This window comes from Mustela lutreola, chromosome 2, assembly GCF_030435805.1.
Source record: "Mustela lutreola isolate mMusLut2 chromosome 2, mMusLut2.pri, whole genome shotgun sequence".
NCBI lineage: Eukaryota > Metazoa > Chordata > Mammalia > Carnivora > Mustelidae > Mustela > Mustela lutreola.
Genome location: NC_081291.1, coordinates 215174070 through 215193536, shown reverse-complemented (window position 1 = coordinate 215193536; position 19467 = coordinate 215174070). Strand labels below are relative to the sequence as shown.

The 19467-nt window shown below is 46.1% G+C and overlaps 1 protein-coding gene across 5 annotated transcripts in view; it reads left to right on the top strand.

Moving 5' to 3' along the window:
- RUNX1 (RUNX family transcription factor 1) overlaps positions 1-19467 on the top strand; it is a 245222-nt gene that overhangs the window by 161442 nt on the left and 64313 nt on the right. For all 5 annotated transcript variants that reach the window (XM_059164673.1, XM_059164674.1, XM_059164670.1 and 2 more), the window contains one exon: positions 3048-3204. In XM_059164673.1, coding sequence (XP_059020656.1) covers positions 3048-3204 — 157 coding nt within the window. The remainder of the gene's footprint in view (positions 1-3047; positions 3205-19467) is intronic.

The window sequence follows — 19467 nt, the reverse complement described above, 5'->3', positions numbered from 1 at the left end:
CCCAGTGTGGCGAGACTCATGAAGTGCATTAGGAGGGCTGATGTTTTGCCCAACTTCCTGATACTTTAAAAACAGAGAAGTAAAACGAAATATGAGATATCCTTTGGCCAGCAAGTCCCTTCTTGTCTGTTTGGTCTGTGTTAAAATGTAAATGTTTGTGTTTCCTTACCTATTGTTTATAGCTTTTCATTCCAGTTCCTTCTTTTTTTTTCTGTTTGAAGTGAATTTTTTTTTTTTTTTAATGCTGCTCTTATTGTCTGTCAGTGGGACAATCTGTACCAAATTAGCAGACGTGTTAGTTTTAATTTTTTTAATTTTTTAATCTAGTCTAAGTGTGCTTGTTAACAATTAGACAATATATGTTATTACTGTAATTTAATATTCTCCCCTATCCTCCTGCCAAAAAAAAAAAAAGAGACAGAAGATCTCTCTGAGATCAATAAAATACAAAACAAAAGAAAATTATCTTCAAGCACCCACATATCTTTGGCCTTTGCTGCATTTTTTTTTTAGAAAGGGAGGGGTAGAAAGGGTTAAACTGCTAATTTTGTTAGTCTTAGGTCCCAACATCAACAACCATTTCATATTTAGCCACCATGATCATTTTACTCTATATTTGTTTCTACTGGGTGAAGGTCTCCTGAGTTTGCCAAAAACTGACAAGGATAGTTTTGGAAAGAGGAGAGAGGAGCAGAACAGGCCTGGAGCACCGTGAGAGGAGCCAGTGAGAGGACAGTGATTTAGCATGCATTTTGGAAGACAGACAACAAGATTTACTTATTTTAACCTCTTCCCAGATTCTTCCCCAACAAGAAGTTACTCGGTTTGAAAACCTCGTTTGTTAAGTATAACTAAATGTCGGATTAAAACAGAGAAGCCAGGTCATCACAGGGAGACGGGGATGAGGAAGTAAAAATATGTGTTCGAGGAGGGCATTTCAACACTGCGAGCTGATTTTACAGAAGGAAGTGAAAACACTGAGAGAAAAAAAAAAAGTGGAAAAAATTTTCAGAGACTGAAAAAAGCAGAATAGAGCCAGCACATTTTGTGGGTATAGGAGAAAAAAAGGTAAAATATATAAATAACTGATCAAGGAGATATATTTCAATGATGTTTTCGAAACAAAAGGGAATCGTCGTATTACTGCTCTTAATTAAAAGGCAACAAACACACTTATAATGGGAACTAAATATCTAATTAGAGAGTGCTTGGGGAATAAATAGCTGTTGTTTTTAAATCTCCTTCATAGAAAACATGCCCAGCATTGAGATGGAGAGGATTAGGAAGAAAGATAAAAGCCCAGACTGTGCTCCACAGAGCAAGTGGGATAAGACAGGTGAACATATCTATCTATCGCTGGGCGGGCTCGTTCTCCTGGTCCCCTGGCCCCTTGTGATGAGATGGCTTGTCCTCCCTGTCATACTCTTCAGAATATGAAAGCTGATGTATCACAAGGAATAAAAGCAAGAGATGGTCACCTGGATGACACGGGGAAGGGGTTATGGCCAAGCAGGCAACGACGATGGGCATTTCGAGAAACAATGGCTCTGCTATCGTACAAGGGAGCCTATGGCAGCCTTATTTACAGGCAGATAAAGGGAATTGAAAATATAGGTTTTAACCCAAGTGTGTCATGATGCTTAGGTAAAAAGGAATAATAATCCCTGGCGAATTCATTGCTCTTACAACTCAGATACAGAATGAAAAAAGTGATTATATAATTGAATGATTAACACAGAATTCACTACTGAGAAATTGCCATGAGGAGTATCAGAAATGATAGGAATAGGAAAAAGTTGGGGCATTTTGATTTGAACTCCTACAACCACTTTAAAAAAATAGGAACAATGGAAATATAGCTAATAATAATTATCTAGCCCCTAAAAACTCTTTTCCAGAAGAGTCAAATGATGGCCAAGAACTAGAACCAACTGCACAAACCATTTTTATGTCATGGTCTTCAGAGCATTTTACCTTGAAATTACTGCTTTTTTATGACCTGAATGTCAAAAATATTATCTACCAGTTTTCTTCAGTAGCCCTATTAGGAAATCCATTCCTATTCAGTTACATTAAAGGAATTCTTGAAGATTGTCTGGGCTTGGGGAAAACCTCAGTCTTCTATCAGGACATAGTTGACACATCTAGGGGACCCACAGATATAAAAATGCCACATAGTTCCACTCCTGAATTCAGAGCAGTAGGCGAAAGTGAGACCCCTCTTCTCTGAGGTCTGTTGCCTTTGCAATTAGTAATAAGCAAAGAGTAGATTTCTGATTTTTTGCCTTGCACGCCAGAATTCCCAGCTACTGATAATCAAAATAAGAGAAGCAAGTAGGGGGTCTCAAAGAAGAACTACAAAGGGAGAGTGATTCAAGAATCATCAGCAAGTCAGTTGTAAAGATTGAATTTAATTTTAGCAGAAATAAGTTTAAACACCTAAAAGCAAAGTGAGCCCTGTGAGGCATGTCAGTGGACGTCTGGATAAGCGAGCAATGGGTCAGGTTATCAACTTACAAACAGAAGACATTGCATTTCTTAGATATTAAGATGATGGCATTCATGAAAAGGCAAAGTTTTCAAAGTCCTTGCAGTTTTGTCCCAGCTGCACCAAGTGACCTTAGGTGGCTTTATTAGGTGAATGCTCTAGGACTCCTAAATTTATATTTAGTTCTGCATAACGGTGTTCAAAGAAATTCTTCCCATTAATAACTGTCTTGTTGTCTTGCTTATCCCTTGCAAATTTAAAGACGATCACTGGGGCACCTGGGTGGCACAATCAGTTGAGCTTCCAACTCTTGATTTCAGTTCACGTCATGATCTCAGGGTCATAAGATCAAGCCCCATTATGGGCTTTGCACTCAGATCAGAATCTGCTTGAGAATCACTCCCACTCTCCCCTCCCCCTGCTCTCTTGTGCACGCACTCTCTCTCTAAAATAAATAAATATTTTTTTAAAAAGGATCACTTAATTTTTATTTTAAAACAATTAACATCAAGTGTACTTCATTTCTGATGTCTGCATCTGTCCCTTGGTTGGTGTTTAGGTGGTGGCTCTGGGGGATGTCCCCGATGGCACTCTAGTCACTGTGATGGCTGGCAATGACGAAAACTACTCAGCTGAATTGAGAAATGCCACCGCAGCCATGAAAAACCAAGTTGCAAGATTCAATGACCTCAGGTTTGTCGGTCGGAGTGGAAGAGGTATGTATCTGTCGAAACTAAAATGGGAGTGCAGGGTCTTACATGGCAACAAATCCAAATTTCAAAACTTCTAGAAGTGTCTGTGATGTTCTAGAAATGCCTGTGATGTTCTAGAAGTTTCTGTGATGGGATCCCTGGAAGCACAGCCTTTCCTGTTGATACTGCTACTTCAAGCTTTTAAAAATTACTGATTTAAAATGTGGTATCTTTTTAAGAAATCTACCTTTACATTGTTGCTTTCTATTAATGAATTAGTTTAAGGGTGATTTGGAACATGCAAAGCATGAATTGTGAATTTCAAGGAAATTCCTCCCATCTTTACAAAAATGTAAAAATATAAAACTCACCATCACAGAAACTAAGATGATACAACTAGTAATCGCTACTTGATAATTATAAAAAACGTATATCATGGAAGCCTTTAACTTAGAATCCATGTGCTATCTATGACAAAGAATAGAGTTTCACATGATCACTTGTGATCATTTTAAGAGATGTACAGTAGATGGTTATTGAAATGTGGTTTCAAGTAGATTTACCATTTTATGATAAATATGAGGACATATTACCATTCTGGTTTGGCAAATGTGATGACATTTATGACCTTCCTGTCACATGTAATGTGGATGCCTTCTTATTATTTGGGGGAGTGGTCAGACCCAGTTAACATTTTAGTACTGATCTGTTCGAGACTGGATTACCCAAAGGAACTGTTGGGTCAGGGCACTTCACATGTGTGGTTTTATTTTTCTGTGCCTGTTACTAAAGTATTAGAGCAGAGAGAGGAATTTTGGCCCGTAATCTCCTCTGGTTTCCAGTTATTTTCAAATATTGTGTTTTCTCTGTATTGTAAGAACTGAAGTTGTATTTTATAAATAGCATTAAGTACTAGAAGTTTAATGGAAGGGGGAAGGAGAGTTTTGAAAATTTCATTTTCATAATATATATTGAATAAGCTAATGAATAAAAGGTATTTTGAGTATAATTAAAAAAAAGGCATGATAAATACATGAACATCAGATGACTCTCGTATTAAAAAAAAAGTAAAGCATAACCAGTGGACATTGAAATATAAGACTAATCATTACTCTTTATAAAGACATTCAAAAATACAAGAAAATCTGTGTTTGATTAGTCAAAGAGGGGAAGAGTTAAATGTGTGTTGCAAAAAGGACCTTCATTTTTGATGTCTTAGCCGCCCACAGTATTTTCAAAAGAGAATCCTAGGTGGAGAAAATTAAAAAAAAAAAAAACAAAAACAAAAAACGAAACTTATAACGTGACTGAAAATATATGTTCATAATACTAACTATGTTAATAATAGGGTAATACAAAGAAAATTATATCCACTTATTGAAAGCAGGAGAGATCCTATAACATATGAAAGCATAAAGTCATTAAATGGGTTCATTTGTTATATTAAAAGTCCCCGCCTTTCCGTAAATGGAATTCATGTTATGATTCAGAGATGTGTGTTTGGAAAACATCTTGAAGGCTTCAGATGAGGAGCTGGCAGAGCAGGTGAGAAGCCAATAAAACACAAAGGCCCCAATTGCTTGGCCTCTGCCTACCAGCCTAGCTGACAATCTTAATTCAGTTCTTGTGGTTTTATTCCATTAGGGATGATGGCTGAGACCCCCCTTGGGTTGCCTTTCCAGGGAAAGTCCTATCGTCGTAGTGTGCATCGATGAAGGACCCCGTGTCAGGCTTTGGTTAGAGAAGTTTGGGAACCATGAAGGGATGGTGCCTGTGAAGCTTTCCCATGAGAAGAGCTGTAGGGCTTTGGGCAGTGTGCAGTAAGTCGGCGATAATAAAGACTGGGATTTTGAAAGCAGCGTGCTTCCTTTTCTGGCATGGAGGGCTGGGCTCTGGTCCCTCATTGGCCATTTCTGTTTTGAGTGGGTGACTAATAGAGGTGCCTTGTGTTTACTTGGGTAACAGTGAACTGTTTCCCCAAGGTGTGGATTGTTTGCAGTTGGCTGCCTTATTCGTGCCAGTATGCCCTAGAGTTTGCATAAAACCCAAAGAGTAAAATAGCAATGACCAAGGCCAGGCTGTCTTCAGATAACCTGGAACGAGAAAACTGATGAAAATGCCATAAATGGACAATATCTGTTTTGAATGGGTTCTGCTTCCTGGGAGTGATCGTAAGCAATCCAAAATACAGGAACCCTAATTCCATGTTTGACCCGATTCTGGTTACTCTGTGTATTGTTGGTCTTGAGTGGGTTGTTTTTCTGTTTGTTTGTAGGGGGTTTTTTTGCTTTGTTTTGTTTTTGTTTTTGTTTTTTTGGTCAGTACTACAAAACAAAATGAGCCGTCAGGCAGCCCATTGGACTGTGTTTCATGATCTCTCTCCAGTCATAAAATACAACTTGATTTTACTCTCTTGAGTGTAAGTGTCAACAGCAAAGCCTGCCAGATTTTTTTTTTTTCAATTTGCTTCCCATTATGAAGAGAACAGAGGATTCTCACTAATTTTGACAATTAGTCTTAATCTTCCTCCCTGAATCTTGTCCTTTAAAAGTTTCATCATGTTTTATGAAGCGATCGTAAGACTATTTACTGTTTCATTTTCTGTTTCTGAAAATGTGCCTGAAAACACGTCATTGGCATCAACACGCCACCGTGGCCGAGAAGGTCCTGGCTGTCGGCTCATCCAAACATTTCAATGCCAGGTTCGCATTCTGTCAAACAGCACTGATCCCATGGTTTCTCAAAAGGGCTTGGTTCTCAGTTCTAAAGTTCTTTTGCTGCTGCCAGCCCGTGGAGTTTGGAAAACATGGAAGGGTTTTTCTCTGGTCGACAAAACTGATTTGTCTGGGTCCTGGCTCCTCTCCAGGATCACAACTTATAACCTCAAGTTCAGCCTGCAACCGGGAAAACCTGCCCATCCGGCTTTTAGGGCCTTGCTGACAACATTGGCCCCTGAAAAATACTGGTGAAGGCTTCATGTCTGAACTGTCTTCCTGTTTCCCCCTTCCCTCCTTTTTCTCCTGGCCCATTTAAATTTCATACAGGGGATACTTTCCCCTTAGGGTTTGCTCCCTCTTGATTTAGTGTCTCCATAGGGCTGGACTCTGTCCTTGCAGGGCAGGAGGAGTGGGCAGCCCCCCGGGGGTGAGAGGTGATGCCGAGCACACAGATCGTTGATCAGGACTTTCACACTTAAATCACACGTTCTGAAGAACCGGCCCTCACCCCCCCCGGAACGTTGAAGTTCAGGATCAAAAGAAGTCCTCTTGGGCAAAGTTAATTAGGAGTAGCTTATGTCAGTTGATGTCAACAATTGAGGCAGGTCATCACTGGTATTTTCAGTTACAAGAAAGCGTCTCATGGCTGCCGCTGAGAGACACTGAAGAAATTTTAGCAGGGAGAACTGGGAGTGCTGCTGTCGCTGTTGTAGTACATGATCAGTTGGAAAGGAATCCATTAATCAGGGGAAACGGCTCTAGTTAATTCATTTTAGAACCAAAGAGGAAATCTACCAGACCGTATCATCAACCACATCATGAAGGGGGAAGAGAATCCAGTGCAAATTTCCTCCTAATTCCTAAGAATATGATTTTTTAATCTTTTGGGAACATCATAGATAATTGTGAAAATCCTTTTCTCCCAAGGGGGGAAAAATATGCATGGGCCCTTCTACCCAGAGTTTCAGGCACAGTTTCAGTTTCCAGGACTGTTGAGGCTCATTTGTGGACCTTCTGGGATCCACGGGCCACCGCCCCAAAGCCAAGCATCTGTGAATTTGGAACTTTGCCTTGACCATGGAGGGCTGGCCTCGCACTGGGCTGCACCGAGTGGTTAAGTGGAATGTGAATAAATGAACAGACAAGGTGGACATCCTTCTTGTACCCTGTGTGTTTTGGTAACACCTGCTTTTATTATAGCCAGGACCGGGTTTCTCTAATTAGGCAAATGATCCCATTCAAACTGCTGGTCCAAACCTCCCAAAGGCCATCAGGTATGCACACATGCAGTCCTTCTCTAGTGAATGCCTAAGCTCCCCTTGCCCCTCACCTGTCCCTCCCGTCACACACACCCCTGCAGAGCTGCAGCGTGAGTCCACCCTCAGCCCCAGGAGGTCTGGGAGTTCTCCCGTCGGTTAGAATGGGGTTTCATTCCTTGGAGGAATTTCTGTTCATGTTGACCTCCCGTTTTCAAAATAGTTCCCCTTTCCAATGCTTTTAAAAAATGAAATTCCTTCATCGTGTTCTTGCTATGGATGTCTTCCCAGACATAATATTTACCCCGTCACAATCTGGGTTATTGCATATTTGTGTAATGTTTGTTACTTAAGGCAGTTTCATTCTTACAGGATTTTGCAGTAGTTGAGGAACAGTATGGGGAGGTGGCTTTCAGATGAGTGAAAGGCTATGGCTGAGATGGAGGGAAAGTCCATTTGAACTGTCCTGGTGTTCTGCACGAAAAGAGACATGTCTTTATGGAGTGGTTGTTACTAAGAAATGGTCGGAATGACTCACAGTATTATCATAGGACCCAAGTCATTCTCCCTTCCATCCTAGAGTCCCATAATGAGGGGCAGGAAAAATTGCTCTGACAACCCCAGAGCTGTTCCATGGGCAACATTCAAGATAATAAAGCTAGCAATCAGATCTCCTGGAGAAAATACCGGAAAAAGACGTGATTAAAAGCAACAACAATGAAAAAAGACCAGCTTCGGAGACACCAAGCCCCAGGCAGCCCCAGCAAATAATTCCTTTGGATGGCAGGTCGAAAGCTGATGTCCCTGATCTGATGGAGAATTCATCTTTAGAGATCAGGTTTCTCATTCTGTTTCCCTTTTGCCAATAAGAGGGTGGCAATCCTTTCTCAAAGCAAGTAGCTCCCTACCCCCAGCCACTACCCCTGGCAGTCCCGGTTTCTGCTAATACCATGGCGAGGACCAGGAAGGAAAGCTCTCTTGGAAACTGCTTGTGCCTGGAACATAGTTTCACAATCTATCTCTTCATAGTTTTCTTGCTGATTTTATGAAGTGCCAGACATCGCCGATAGTGTCAGACAGCATTTTTTAAATGAAACTAATGGTATGAATACTATTTCAGAGTTGGTGGTCGGTTGCCCCTTCCATGCCGGTCAGCTTGCGTTTGGTCAGGGCCGTTGCTTTCGGTGGAGACCAAGGACTATCAATCAGAAAGAGCCTCTGAGAGAAATAATGGTTGAATGATTTTTAGAGCTTCCTGTTTCAGCAGCAAGCATTATAGACATAAACAGTGAACCGGCCAACGGCTGCAATGCTGCTCTGGTTGTAATAAATCAGTTTTGTATTTTCTTTTTTGTGCTGGTTGGCAAGGGGCAAGAGAGGGTGGAGAAGATGGGTTATGGAGGAGCAGAGTCTGTGTCATTTTTTTTTTTTTTTTAAAGAAAAATTACTTGTCAGAAACGAGAGAGGGTATACTGTCTGGTGACCGTTCTCTTTCTGTTGGTTATGAAATGAGTCCAGATCAGTAAACGGATATTTATAAGGAGTCGTGTCCTGTCAGTGGAGGTTCTGTGGCTTTGGAGGATCTGTTGGACTTTCAGTCGGTGTGTCGGGGGGGGTGGGTACGTGTATACACACGGGCTCACCTATCCGTCCTCCCACTGAGAAGTCTTCTTGGGCCAAATTATCTTTGGGACTAAATGAATGCTAATCACATCTTCTCACTGAAGCCTAAATGATACAATTGACAAAAATTAATAAGTGAGCAGCGTGGACTGAGTGTTCGTAGGAACACTTCCAAATACGCTGCTTTTATCTGTTCATTCATGGGGTGTCAGGGATGGAGTCCTGTTCCTCGAGATTTGTATTTCATACGCACACCTTAGTGGATTCCTGGCAAGGTCTGTCCCCCTTCACCAGTGAGTCCCGCACCCGGCAGAGTGTACACAGTCTGACTGAACTGTCCAAAATGGAGCTCTCCTTGGCGTACGCTTTGCCTTGCATGGATTTGGGACTCAAACATGTGGCCCAGACCCTGTTGGCCTACACTGGGCGTGGATCCGTAGGAAGTCTGTTGTCACTGAACTTGTCTCCAGGGAGTGTTGCAGGTCGTTGAGGACCCCCAAACCTTGCAGCGATCCCAACAAGCTTCTTGGAGAGAGGCCCGTGGCCTTTCAGCTGCCAGGTTCAAAAACGTGTGTCTTGTGATTTCGTGGGTGAAGATGCGTTTGTTTAGAAGCTACGTAACCTGTGTTTTTCTCCAGGAAGATGTTAGGTAAATTTCCCACTTCTTTTTCAACTTAGATTAATCCCGGCTTCTACCTGGAGAGTTAAGACCGTCCTTATGAATGCACAGGAGACACGAATCACAGATCCCTGCCAACTCCCCCAGCCTCCCAACCCAAGGAAAAGCCTGGGTCTGGTTCCTGGGAGGGCTGGCGGGCATTCTCACGGGCACTGTGTGGCCCTCCCTGAGTCACCGTGTGCAAACAAAGGAGACTCTCCTGGGCTGAAACAAAGGCCATGCACAGGAACAGGGTGGCGTGAGCACCGTTGGTAATCTGTGCACTTACCAGATCTGGGCAAGAGGCAAGAAGGGATGGGCCTTTTCGAGGTGGAAACATTCCAGTTTGCTCAAGGCCATGGTTTTGGGTCCTCACAGATGTTTTTCCTTCATTCTTACATGAAACCGTTGTGTGGAGTACAATCAGTATCCATTTATCTATTTAGAATTAATGAGGAGCTGACCTAAACTCATCTCATAATAAGGCTTTGTCTGCCCCGTTAAATGGTGTGTCTCCAGGACCTGCTCCGCTGGGTCTTTCCAGATGCTCTGCCTTCATGGTCCCATTGGAAACCTCACGGCAGTTCACAGTTGGTATTTTGTCGGTCTGTCTGCTTGCCGATTTTGATGGTGGTCTCTCTGAGTGGTTCCCGGCTAGGGTGATTTGGGCTCCCATGGGACGCTTGTCAACAGCTTACAGACGTGTTTGGCTGTCACAGCTGGGATCGGGGACTGCTGGGGACATCTAGTGAAGTGGAGCCCAGGGACTCTACTAGACACCCCGTGTACTTAGGACAAACCCCCTGACAGCACGGTTACCCATCTGAAACATCAGTCCTGCCGAGACTGAGAACCCTCTGCTCACATCACACTCATTCGTAAGAAGTCGTGAAATCGCACCCTTGCCCCTCTACCTTCACTTTCTGCCTCTTTACAAAATGCATGAAACACGTACATTTAAAAAGTACACAGAGAATAAAAAAATAAAATTAGAAACTATCTGTGAGTATTAGGTCTTTTTTTAAAGATTTTATTTATTTATTTGACAGGGAGAGAGATCACAAGCAGGCAGAGAGGCAGGCAGAGAGAGAGGGGGAAGCAGGCTCCCAGCCGAGCAGAAATCCTGATGCGGGCCTCGATCCCAGGACCCTGGGATCATGACCTGAGCCGAAGGCAGAGGCTTAACCCTCTGAGCCACCCAGACGCCCCTTACATCTTAATTTAAGGATAAAAACATACCAGTGTTCTATACACATAGAATCACCCCCATCTCCAAACACTAACATCCAGAATGGGGCGATGTGGTAGTGGGAGCCAGAAGAGGCCAAAGGTGGGGTGGGCCACATAGCAGGAGAAGCTTTTCCTGGAAGACTCCCCCCATGGCAGATGCTCCCCCAAGAATGTCCCACAGATACAGGTCCACAGGGATGGTTAGAAATAATGAAAGGATCCTGTTGGCTTCTCAGGGTTCAGCACCACCCCCCGTGGGTCCCTTCAGTCTGGGACCCCAGATCCCCTGTCCAGGAACACAGAGGGATATGAATGGCCAGTGTCCACTCAAACTGAAGAGTGTGAAAAGCCAAGTCCTGGAAGGCATCCCTGACATACATATTTTGCAGATGTTGGAAAGGGCTTGGTCTGCACACCTGGGGGAAAAAAAAAAAGTGTGTGTGTGGGACATATAGAAGGACAAGAGAAGGGACCCAAGTTGCTGGCCGTCTCTGAGATGGCCCTGGGTTTACAGGTACTACGGACAGACAGGTGGATTCTTCCAGAGCTTTCTCCCACCCGCCCCAACACATCTGCTCTCTCTTGTTTCCCACACTGAAGTGTCAGGCAAAGGTGGTTTGAAAAAAGTCCAGTGAGTCCTCCCGGGCTGCTTCTCACATCCAGGTAACATCTGCTGCGGGTTGAATTTCTCAGATACCTTTTGCCGTGAGGGCTTTCTCTGGTTTTTGTTTGGTTGCTTGCTTTTAGCCTGCATGGGAAGCCCCACACCTAACTCTCCTGCCCCATGGATACACCCGCTTCTTTTCGCTCCCCTCAGTGAAGTGGCCATCTCCCCGATTTGGCATGGAGCTACAGTGTGTGTCAAATAATGTGAGAAAGCTAGTTATCGGAACGGGAGTTTGGGGACACCTGGGTGGCTCAGTTGGTTGGAGGACTGCCTTCGGCTCAGGTCATGATCCTGGAGTTCCCGGATCGAGTCCTGCATCAGGCTCCCAGCTCCACGGGGAGTCTGCTTCTCCCTCTGACCTTCTCCTCGCTCATGCTCTCTCTCACTGTCTCTTTCTCAAATAAATAAATAAAATCTTAAAAAAAAAAAAAAAAGGGAATGGGAGTTTGGCGGCCTCATCTGTGCTGGGGACTGCACAGAGCCCATGTGCTGTCCCTACATGCGCTTGGGAGTAAAGGTCGCCAGGGCCAGAGCTCAAGAACAGCTGCGGCATGCGTGGGGGCAGGGCGGTGGTAACTGAGACCCAAGCACCCTGGGAGACACGCCGCAACTCCCAAGAGGTGGAATCCCCAGAATTTTCAAAACCTAGAAAGGCACCTTGTGATATCACCCGTGCCTGGTGCCGAGTGGTATTTCTCATGCAATATCTTCAAATAGCGACCACCCCAGGACTCTTGCTCCCTAAGCGTTGTAGTCTCATGGTTCCTACATACGCGGGCTTGACTGGATTCTCTACTGACTGAGGCGAGCGTCTCACCCTCAACGCTAGCAGCATTTAGGGCTGGCGTTTCTTTGTCGCGGGGCCATCGGCGTGTTGTTGGATGGCTAGCAGGATCCCTGGCCTCAGCCCAGGAGCCAATAACATGTCCCCCTCCCAGTTGCGACAACCACAAATGTCTGCAGGCATTGCCAAAAGTCCTCGGGGGTGGGAACGGGGGTGGAGGGATGCCCCCTCCCCTCGTTGAGAACACTGGCACAGAGCTGTGCATCCGTGGGCAAGTGACTCGACCTTTCTGAGCCCGATTCTGGCTTTGTCCTTGGGGCTGGGGTGGGGGGTGTGCAGGAAGGAGGACCTGCCCTAAGACCCACGATAAGCCTTATTACTTTACATGGTTCATCTGCTTCAGGGACACTAACGCGGTAGAGGAGGCGATGGAAGCTCTGTGAGCTGGTAACAACAATGGGAACCTGCTTTTTTGTTTATCCAAACAGATGAGTTTTTTCCAGGAAGGGACCATCAACCCTTGCCCTCGCTCCTCCGCCGCATAAAGTTCTTAGGTCGCGAAAGAGTTATACGCAGCGGGCGCTGAGATTTCAGATTAGCGATGGCAGAGACGAAATTAAATATGTCCTGTAATATGAAGCACTGTTTTTCATGGGAAAAGAAGTTCTCCCAACGTAGCCATTCCAAGTCTTTTGTCCAAACATTAATGGCATGCAAATATTTATGATTCATACATGCCCCTTTAATTCCCAACCGTATTTTAACAATAAACACTGCATTTTCACAATGAAGCAGAATAATCCCTTTGTCCTGTCGCTGGGCTCCGCAGGCTGGCACCCAGCAGCATCACATTCTTCCTGCACGGTAATTGCTGACTCCACCCAGGTTTAGGGAGTTTTATGGTAGTCTCACGGCAGCCTGCCTTGGACTGTGCTTAAGGACATCCTGGCTGTTCCATTGGAAGCCATCTTAAGGTTGTATCAGCATTTTCAGAAACTGCAAGTGAACATCCTTGCACTTTTTCTTTTGGCCATCTATAAATGGGGGAATTCATTAATCTGGCTCTGACTTGGAAAGGTCTTTTACTATGCTGGCGTCTTGCATTCTATCCAAATCCATGGGTTCTAATGATACTAAAGCCATTGTCTCCCATTCAGGGGTCCTCTGATTCCTAATGACAGCATAGAACATACACGTCTAGCTGTGATGATTCTGTGGGTCTTTGAAAGGTAGCAAGGCATGTATGAGAAGTGGGTGCCCTTGCAGGACTTGCTAAGAGGTGCTAGTCTCAGTCTCCCCATCTGTGCAGTAGGTGCAATGGTGCCTTTCATACACACTTGGAAGGTTATCAGGATGATTGAAACAAGATAATGTCAGCGTGGCAGGACTCAGGAAGAACCACATCTCAGTGTGCTCCTTCCCTCTGCAGCGAGAAGTGCTGGGGGGAGGCTGAGTAAGAGCGGGTGGAATCAGCCTGTGAGTCCCTGAATAAGAACATTAGGAAGGAAGCTGTTTTCCAGTGTCCACTCCTGGATACAAGGAATTCTGTTACCCTGCAAAGAACCTCGTAAAATGAGAGTGCTGGAGATGCAGTAGGAGTTTCATAAATATTCATAAATAAATACGATAGTAGTATTATGATTATTGCCGCAGACATTTGCTGGACCTTTTGACACAGGCAGGACCTTGTGTTTTCCATTTTAATTGGTGAGTCTCACACAGGCTTTGGACCCTTCCAATCAGGGAAGTATAATGTCCATCGCTTTTTTCTGAGAACCGACCCCCACCCCCAAAGGTCACTGGATGAGGGTACCTCATTCATTCTTTATTCAGTCGTTCATCAGATGTGCGCGATGTATATTGTCATCTCAGTTGAGAGAGTTTAGGGTGTGGAAAAGTATCCAGGTGAAGGCATTGAGAAGAGTGTCCAAGCAGAGAAATTAGGGTGGGGAGGAACGCCTGGTCGGTCCAGGAGCCAGGACATGCTTGGGTAGCCTTCTGGGGAAGATCTTGGAGCAGGATGAGACCCAAAGAGCTGCTCAGGACCTTGACATCCATCCACACTGGAAATTTTGGTCTGCTCCCAGGGAAATGAAGAGCCACCAACTTGTATTGCAGCAGAGACGGGACATACCTGGATACAAATTGTAGGAAGATAGGCAGATTGTCGACGGAAGAAGGGAAAGCATGTCTAGGGGTTCAGGGACTGAGAACTTCCAGTTCTCCCTGCAGGCAGCCTCAGACGAGTGCATACCCAATTTGCAGAAAGCTCATTTGGTAATTGTGCCCAGAGTCCACTCCTGCCAGGCCCTGCCTACCACACCCCCAGCCTTGCCTGGGGCTTACCTCTTCTTCTGTCTTAGCCTCCACACCCACCTGACCTCATGCTTCCTAGGAAGCAGCCGCTGGGTGGTTTAAAAGGCTGGTGGCCCGCACAGAAGACCCCAGCGCTGCCTTGCTTTCTGTGTCCACGCCTAGACCTCTTCGTAGCACCAGTGTGGTGTTGGGCTGTGTACTTGAGCCACTGGACCATCACACAAACAGAATCCGGGCTAGGACGAGGCCACTTTGATCACCTGTCCTATGTTAGCTTCTAGCTCAACTTCCGCCGGGGAACTTGGGCCACCAACCAGACGGCTCTCCTGGCAGCAGGTGTGGCCTTGGCCTAAAGAGAGCTGTAAATTCAGGGTCTTAGAAGTGTTTGGGCTAAAAGGATTAAAGCCTGATTCTTCCACCAAAATCCTGGAACTCTGATACCAAAAGAAAAGGGAAGATTAGCGAGGGACTGTGAAATCTCGGGAAGAGTGTGCAAGGTCACATGACCATCATAGCCCCTTGTGGTTTGGTACCTACTCCTGAAGAAGCCTCGTCCTCCATTCCTTTGGTAAAGCTGAGCTCACACCCGAGCCACAGAAAAAGGCAAGCGATGCTTTCAAAGTGAAATCAGATATCATAAGGAACCAGCTGTCAGAACTGAAAGTTTATGGAAGAATTCATTGATCCAGGTATCAGACATTTTGTACTGCCTTGGAACAGAAGACACAAAGATTAATAAGATGTTGTCCCTGTCCTCAGCTTGTTTTTAATAGAACATCTCCAGAGAAAATGTTTTGCATGTTTTTAGTTTTCTGTAAGTAAACCAACTTTTTCAAACAATCCATCGTTCAAAAAAAAAAAAAATGCTGTTTTTTTATGAAAAACTGAGTTCTGTGTTTTGAGCTTCTGTCAGTAGACTTTGGGGTTGGAGGTGCCATTAGAATGGGCCTCCCGCCTACATGTTGCCCATGTGGATGGAGGTACAGTTACATAAACACATCCGCAATCATAGGGGGCCCTTTGCACGGAATTGGGCGCACACCAACATCTTGATTTCGGGTCAGTTTAGAGAAAGTAGGAAATTTCTGTGCCACTTGAAGGATTTGTGCCCTCTTCAGAAATCCCCAAATAAACAACGATACAGCTGCACTGTCAAAAGTCCCGTGGTATGTGTTTGGATGACGAAATGGACAGAGAGCAAAAGCATGAATTTTGGCCCTTAGGTTGGTTGTTCCAGTGGAAAAGTGAGACATGTAAATTAAAAATATTTTGTGAAAAATATTTCAGCTGTCCCCTTGGACCCTGAGGGTGCATTCATTTTCACACTCAGTTATCCTTGATGAAAAAGGAAGTCGGGCACAATCTATACGGTAAAAGGAGAAAGCCTCCGGCAACATTTCAGAATCAGTTGGGATTTCCAGAATTTGCAAAGGGCCAAACCAGGGCCTTCACAGCCTGTCTTGTTTCTCAAAAAATGCATTTTTTTGTTTTGTTTTGTTTTGTTTTTTCTTTTTTCCTTTGATTTTTCCTGACTCGCTGCCTGCCCTGTTTTAAGTGTGTGAACACAACCGGCTTTCCTGCAGCGATGCACGCGTGTGTGAGAACTGTGCTGGGGCCTCCCGGCTGTATGACCCCCCACGCAGACGGTCCTCTGTGCCTACAGCCTTCCCTTGCGTGACAAAGGGCAAGTTTCACATCCCACCGAAACTGCCCAAAAAGGAGAAGATGACTCACAGGTCCAAACGGACCCCAAGGACAGCCCAGCTGCTGAAGAGCCCCAGCAGGGGGCTTGGCTCCCCAGGAGCAAACCCTGGGAGGGACAGTTGCAACAGGACTGGGGGATAGTTGGAAAGTCGCCCCTGATGCCACTGGAGTAGGGGGACGTTGCTGTGACCAGACAGCCCCTCCCCCCACCCCCTGCTCTTTGACTTCTGGACTAGAGAGGAGTTGGAGTGGCCTTTATGCGTCTTCTTCCCCTCCCCGCCCTCAGCCCTTTGGGGAGCAGTTCTGAGGTTTAGCCACTTCCCAGATGTGGTGAGGAAGTGGAGTGGGCGCCCGGGCCATGCGGAACTGCCGTGTCCAGCCACGGCTTTATGAGACCACAGTCGGCTGTCAGAGTTCACCAGCTCCAGGGCCCGCAGGCGCAGGGAGACCCAGTGCGCCGCACAGGGGCTGCCTTGCAGCACGGGTCAGGGCCACTAGCGTCTGCGACGACTCACCCGTGACCTTCTTCCCAACTAAATAAAGCAGGCAGTATTTTGTCCTGCACTTGGACGAACAAGCTGGCGTCTAGGGGAGGCCACAGGCTCGGCTGGGGAGCATTGGGCCCAGCTTCTTTATAAGACGGATCAGCCAGCCACAGCTGTGACTCGCCAAGATCGCCAGCTGGCGGGCCGAAGTGAACTTGACCTTCGAGTTAAACGTGCAGTCTCTCCCTGATGGGGCTGTGGGCCTCGCTCTGCTGTCCTGCTGGTTGCCCTGTGCGCTCTGCCTGGGTTTGCTGGAATTTCTAGGGGAGGAGCCTGGTGGAGCTCTGTGGGTGCCTCCTCCCCAGCACTGACCTGCACACTCCGCCACCCCCTGGTCAGACCCCAGCACCCCTCCTCACCTGTTACTCCTCCTGGGATTGCCCAAGGCTCAGTCGTTGCAGAATCACGTTTCTCATGTCTCTAACGATAATTTAACTAATACTTGCTGACTCGTTGTTTTATTTCACTTGCATAATGGCACTGTGAGATGGAAAGACTGGTATTAGCCCCATTTCGCAGATGACAAAGCAGAGGCCCAGACGGGTTAAGTAACTGGCCCAAGGTCACACAGCTAGCAAGTGGCAGAGATTTAAGACACGGGCATTTTGGCTAGACCTAGCCAAATATAGACCTAGCCGTCTATATATTCCCAGGGCCACCAGATTGTATAATCAGTGCCTTATCTTCTGTTGTTTTGGGGTGTCAGGGAGCCCTTCTGTCCCTTGCCGTGTCCCCCCACCTTATTCAGTTCCTTCTAAATCGTTTCCTTCTGGAACCCAACCATGGGCCAGAGCAGAGGCCGCTCTCTGGACTAGGGGTTAGGTCTCCATGAGGGTTGAGAAGGGAGGTCTCAGCGCCCCCCACCCCTTTAGCTCCCAAATCCCCATGCTGGACACCTGTAACCCTGCAGCTTGCCCCCTGGGGGACCCAGAGCTGTAGCCCACCCAGGGTCACGTGTGCGCTGGCCAAGGCCCCAGCTTGTCTCCCGGTGCCAAAGCCAGGGCTGCGGGGAGCCTTGGCGCCTCTCCTGGCAAGGACTGTCTCCAGGCTGCAAGGGTGAACCTCTACGGCAGCAGCGTCCTCCTGCCGCTGCCTGTGGTCCTGCATTTGGTCCACTCTTGGGGTGGCTGTGATTGAGCCGGCCTGCACTCTGACCTACTGTTCCAACTGCAGTTCACTGGGAAAAACACCTGAGCGTTTTTCACCCTCCACACCCACGCACTTAAAATACCAGGCCCATAGGTCAGTTTCATGAGGGAATTTGGCGAATAACGCGTGTGCTTCTGGGGTGTGGCTACCCCTTCTGCAGGGGCCGGCCAAGAAGGGCTGAGTCTCAACAGGAATGGGCCAGGAAGTGGTTGGGCAGCAGAGCGTGGAAGGGTCCTGGAGCTCAGTGGGTCAGTCCCATGTACCCACTGGCCCACTGGCCCCAGTTACCAAGCACCCGGTGCCAGGGCGGGTCGCAGAGCACGAGAAAGTGGAAGGCAGAGTTTCCTGGAGTGGGAAAACGTCACACCCACCTGTGAACCAAATGTCATCACTTATTACCTCCGTCTGTCAGGTAATAAGCAGATGTCCTGGTGCGCAAGGCTGTGAACAAGAGCCCATTGTGAGGGAAGCGACCAGAATATCTCCATCTTCCTGAACCACATCACTGGGGCCAGAACTTTGGCTCTAGCTGGTAGCTTGTGCTGGGCGGACGGTTTGTAGGACTGCCCATAAAAGGATGGACATAAAATGATGGAATTATAATTATGAGCAACAATTTCCAATTTCACAAATATTCACTTTGGTTGAATTTCATTCCTGATTAAGGAGGCCAATCTGTGGTTAACCAGGCGGCGGCATTCAACGCTCAGCTGCCAGGAGTGTAAATTCAGCTTGGTGAGAAGCTGCTCTTGCATTATAACCAGGCTTACAGTTAACTGTAAGCACATTCTGGGTATAGGGAAGCCACCGGGGCTATACTCACTTTTTTTTTTTTTAAGATTTTATTTATTTGTTTATTTATCAGAGAGAGAGCCAAAGAGGGGAAGGGGCAGAGGGAGAAGCAGGCTCCCTGCTGACTAAGGAACCCCGTGTGGGACTTGATACCAGGACCCTGGGATTATAACCTGAGCAGAAGGCAGACACTCAACCGAAAAAGTGACCCAGGCATCCATACATTCAAATTTTTGAGCGGTGGTGGAGCATGGGAAAAGTACCAAGAGTCTGGATTCCTGGTGCTGGTGTCACTGAGTTTGCAAGTAGAGATTTGGGATCCCATGACAATAATGCAAAGAACAGTGGGTGTAAAGCTGAGACATCTGGGTTCTGCTGTGTATACAAGCTGTGTGACTTTGGGCAAATGGCTTAACATCTCTGAGCCTTGGCTTTGCTACCTGTCAACCAGGAACAATAAGATCTATCTCGTTTATTTCACAAGAACGTTATGAGCATCAAATGCAAAAGTATGTGAGAATGTGTTTGGAAGGTTCTAAGTCCTACACAAACCTAAAAATGCCAGTATTATGAAGATGATAATTCTCTCCTGTCATTTAGGAAACCAAGAATAGGATGATTACAGCAAGGCTTCCACAGGAGTGGGACCCATTTCAGGAGGTAAAAAGAACAGTTGCCCATAGAGCAGTTGTGACCCACAGTGCCAAGACTGGAACTCTTAAGACACTTGGTGTCCGAACTCAAACTAGGTTGAATAGTGTTCCCTAAATCATGTGCACCAGGAACCATGGAATGTGTGACCTTATTTTGGTAGAGGGGCTTTGCAGCTGTAATCAATAAGACGAG